Source organism: Salvia hispanica, chromosome 5 (genome assembly GCF_029641045.1).
Source record: "Salvia hispanica isolate PSC_SH4W2 chromosome 5, Shi_PSC_v1, whole genome shotgun sequence".
Lineage (NCBI taxonomy): Eukaryota > Viridiplantae > Streptophyta > Magnoliopsida > Lamiales > Lamiaceae > Salvia > Salvia hispanica.
The window spans coordinates 13,290,252-13,294,219 of NC_142696.1; the positions used below are offsets into that span (position 1 = coordinate 13,290,252).

At 34.8% G+C, this 3,968-nt stretch overlaps 1 protein-coding gene across 1 annotated transcript; it reads left to right on the forward strand.

The window, feature by feature from the left end:
* Positions 1–824: 824 nt before the first annotated feature.
* Positions 825–1,475, forward strand: LOC148926318 (glutathione S-transferase T2-like). The gene has a single exon (XM_089059076.1). It carries the CDS (start codon positions 825–827, stop codon positions 1,473–1,475), a length of 651 nt encoding a protein of 216 aa, XP_088915202.1.
* The last annotated feature ends 2,493 nt before the right edge of the window (positions 1,476–3,968 follow it).

The following is a 3,968-nucleotide window of genomic DNA, read 5'->3' on the forward strand; positions in this document are numbered from 1 at the left end:
CCACATGTCATAATATTAATGGCTGAATATTGATTTCTTTTTTCTTTTTGTTTTTTCACTTTTTATTATTGATTTATTTTATTACTTATTATTGGACTACATGTATGTTGTAATAAATTTGCACAATAACAATATAATTTTACATCACATTTTCAATCTTGAAAATTTTGCACTACATTAAATTTTGATTGTTTTATTAATTATTATTTTTTTATTCAATGATTATTATATTTATCTCTATATATCTTTTCAAATATCATGTGAATTATTCTTCCAAAAAAATCATGTGAACCACACTTCCATAAAATGACATCTGACTACTTCTTTTTTTATTATTTTATTTTAATTTATTATTTTTTACTATTTGCTACTACATTGTGCTTCACTTTTCTATATATATCCCACTTAACATATACAATTCCTCACAAAAGCAACCAAATCCTCCAAATTATCGCCCTTTCATTCTTGTTTTGATAAATTTGGTTTTATGGATCCAAATCATCCAGATTATCGCTCTTGTTTCCCAAACTATTTTAATTCCCAAAATTATCAACAATCATCAGAATATCCAAGTTCGCAAAATTTTCCAAATTTTGCAACACCTTATCAGAATCCCCAATCATTTTCAAATCCCGAGTATTCACAAAACTTTGAATTATCTCCAAATCTAAGCCAAATTCCTACATCTACTGAAATTCCCACATCAAACAATGTCGTCCAAAACTTGTTCGGAGATGCCCAACAAGAGAACAAAAAGAAGAGGAGCTCAAACAATGTAAGTTGGGTTGTGAAAGAAGATTTAGCACTTATGTCTTCTTGGGTCCATGCGTGGTAAACATCAGAAGGGAGATGAACTGTGGGTATGTGTGAAAAACTTGTATCACGTAGCTCAAGCAGAAAATCCAGCTGAAATTAACAAAAGAAATGTGGATTCTATGAAGAGTCGATGGAGACGACTTAACGACAATGCAAACAAATGGGTGGCTGCTTGTAGAGCAGCAAACGCGCGAAGGAGGAGTGGAATGAGCGACCAAGATGTTGAGAATGAAGCTCATAGCATCTACCAAGGAGGAGGCGGCAACAAATTTCAAGATTTGATAGTGTTTAATGAAGTTATGAGCAAACATCAAAAGTGGAGTATTCATGATACAACACAGGTATTTCCTCCTGACAATGAAAATGTTGGTTATGAACAGGATGGTAGCAATTCAAAGAGGACAAAGACTTCTGAATATGGCGAGTATACTATCCCTTCAAATCCGGAAACTCCTACATCTGGCCATTCAACTAGTTCTCGGCCTATGGGCAGAGACAAGGCAAAAAGAAAAGGAAAAAGTAAGGTAACACAATCTGATTCTACTAATGCTCAAGTTGCTGCAGAACTTCATGCACTAAGGCTAGCTAAAGATAATGAGAACGAACTAGTGAAGGCTCGACTGCAGATAGAGCGTGAAAAGCTGGAAAGCCCTCTATGAAGATGTACCAAAAAATGTTGATCAAGTTGTTGGACAAAGAGCACTTGTCCCCAGAAGATCAAGCGATGAAACATCAACTAATGGATATTGTGTTTAAAAAATGAATGATTTTAGTTTGATATGAGTTTGGTGTGATAATAAGTTATGTAAGACCATCGTTTGGTGTGACATTAGTTTAATTAATATTAGTTTGGTGTGCTTTTAATATGTAATGTTAGTTTGGTGTATGTTGGTGTGATCTTTGTTTGCACTTTATGTAATATAAATTTGTGTAATATTAAGTTTATGTGATATGGTCACATGCATCTTCTGGAAAAGCAATTGAGATGTCACAATTATTATTTCTTTATCACATGCATTTTTTTAGATATGATTTTCGTGACACATGCATTTTCCTGCGAAAGTATTTGAAATGTCACAAACATCATTACTTTATCACATGCATTTGCAGATATGAATTTGGTGCTAGTTGCATTACAAAAGCTTTGAAATGTCACATGCATCACAGTGTCAATCAAATGAGTTGTCATCGCATGCATTATCCTGCAAAAATTAGATATGTCACATGCTTTACTGCAATTGTGTGTCACATGCTTTACAAACATCACTTCTTTATCTGACAAAAGTTTTGAAATATCACATGTATCACAGTGCCACTCAAACGTTTTGTCATCGCATACATTATCATGCAAAAATTAGATAGGTCACATGCTTTACTGCCATTGTGTCTCACATGTCTTGGCGTTTAGTGTCACATGCAAATTTATTTAGTCTATACATAGCTGGTGGAAATTTTTTGAAGATACCACCAAGTACTCATTCCACCTCCAAAAAATGTCTTCTGGTGAAAACTCATCACTTTCATCGGATTCATGTTCTGATGATTCAAATATCATAGCCCTCAATGAATAGGAGGAACGAGTTTCTCAACAAAATCATCAAATCTATACAATTGTTGAGAACATGTTATCCGCCAATCACAATCTAATTGTGGGGGCTCAAGCTTCTACAGTTAGAAAAAGGTATTGTGAAAGGCAACGCGAGATTGGTGCTGAGCGTTTGATCAATGACTACTTTAGTCCCAACCCGACATATGGGCCAGAGGTCTTCCGACGCCGATTTCGCATGCACAAATCTGTATTCCTTCGGATTGTAGAAGCTGTTACTGCTAACGATGAGTATTTTCAAGAGAGACGCGATGCTACAGGGAGACAAAGTTTGTCATCGTTACAGAAAGTACCGGAGCTATGCGGGTGCTGGCGTATGGGACATCATCCGATGTCGTTGATGAATATTTGCGGATGAGTTCAACGGTGACGAGAGATTCTCTAATACATTTCGTTGAAGGTGTTATCTCATGTTTTGGTGCCACATATCTTAGAAGACCTACTGAACAAGATCTCGCTAGACTTCTATATGTAGCAGATCAACGTGGGTTTCCAGGCATAATTGGGAGTATCGACTGTATGCATTGGGAATGGAAGAATTGTCCAAACGCATGGGCTGGACAATATACAGGGAGAAGTGGCAAACCAACGATCATTTTGGAAGCTGTTGCATCATACGACTTATGGATATGGCATGCATTCTTTGGAACTCCAGGTTCGTGCAATGATATTAATGTACTCCATAGGTCTCCTGTTTTTGATGATGTCTTAGAAGGTCGAGTACCATCTGTTAATTACGTAGTAAATGGTCATCAGTATAATAGGGCATATTATCTTACTGATGGCATATACCCTGCATGGGCTGCATTTGTGAAGTCAATTGCTTCTCCACAAATTCAAAAGCATAAGTTGTTTGCTCAATTCCAAGAGTCTATCAGAAAAGATGTTGAGCGAGCATTTGGAGTCCTACAAGCGCGTTTCGCATTTTTGCGAAGGCCATGCCTTGTCTGGGACAAGATGTTGATGGGAAAAATTATGATTGCTTGTATAATCATGCATAATATGATAGTAGAAGATGAACGTGATACATATCAAAATTATTATGATCCTACTGAGTTTTTTGAAGATACACCTACAAGAGCACAAGAAGGAAATGCTGAAGCTTTTTGCTACTCTACTCAACGGATTGGGAGTTTGTTTTCTTATATAACAAATCGAGATCAACTCCGCAATAGAGAAGCTCATATTGCCCTTCGAGATGATTTGATTGAGCACATTTGGGATAAATTTGGCACAAATAGTTGAATTTGTAATGTTTATCTTTTTTAGTAATCTTTCTTATTTTTCACTTTAGTTTGTAATTTGGTTTGTTTATTTTCTATTATTGTACCGTATTTCTTTTATTTGTGTATTTTTATTATGTTGTACTTCACTTATATATGGATGTGTAATATTTTTTATTATAAATTTGAATTATAAAATAATTTATATAATTTTATATGAGTTTTTTAATATATTTGAATAAATATAAAATTTATATTGATTGAAAGTATATGAAAAAGAAAATATGTATTGGGGTTGAGTTGGAGTCATTGATGGAGGTAAA

Excerpts from the sequence above, each read along its gene's own strand:
- LOC148926318 (XM_089059076.1), top strand. The coding sequence starts at position 825 with ATGCGTGGTAAACATCAGAAGGGAGATGAACTGTGGGTATGTGTGAAA.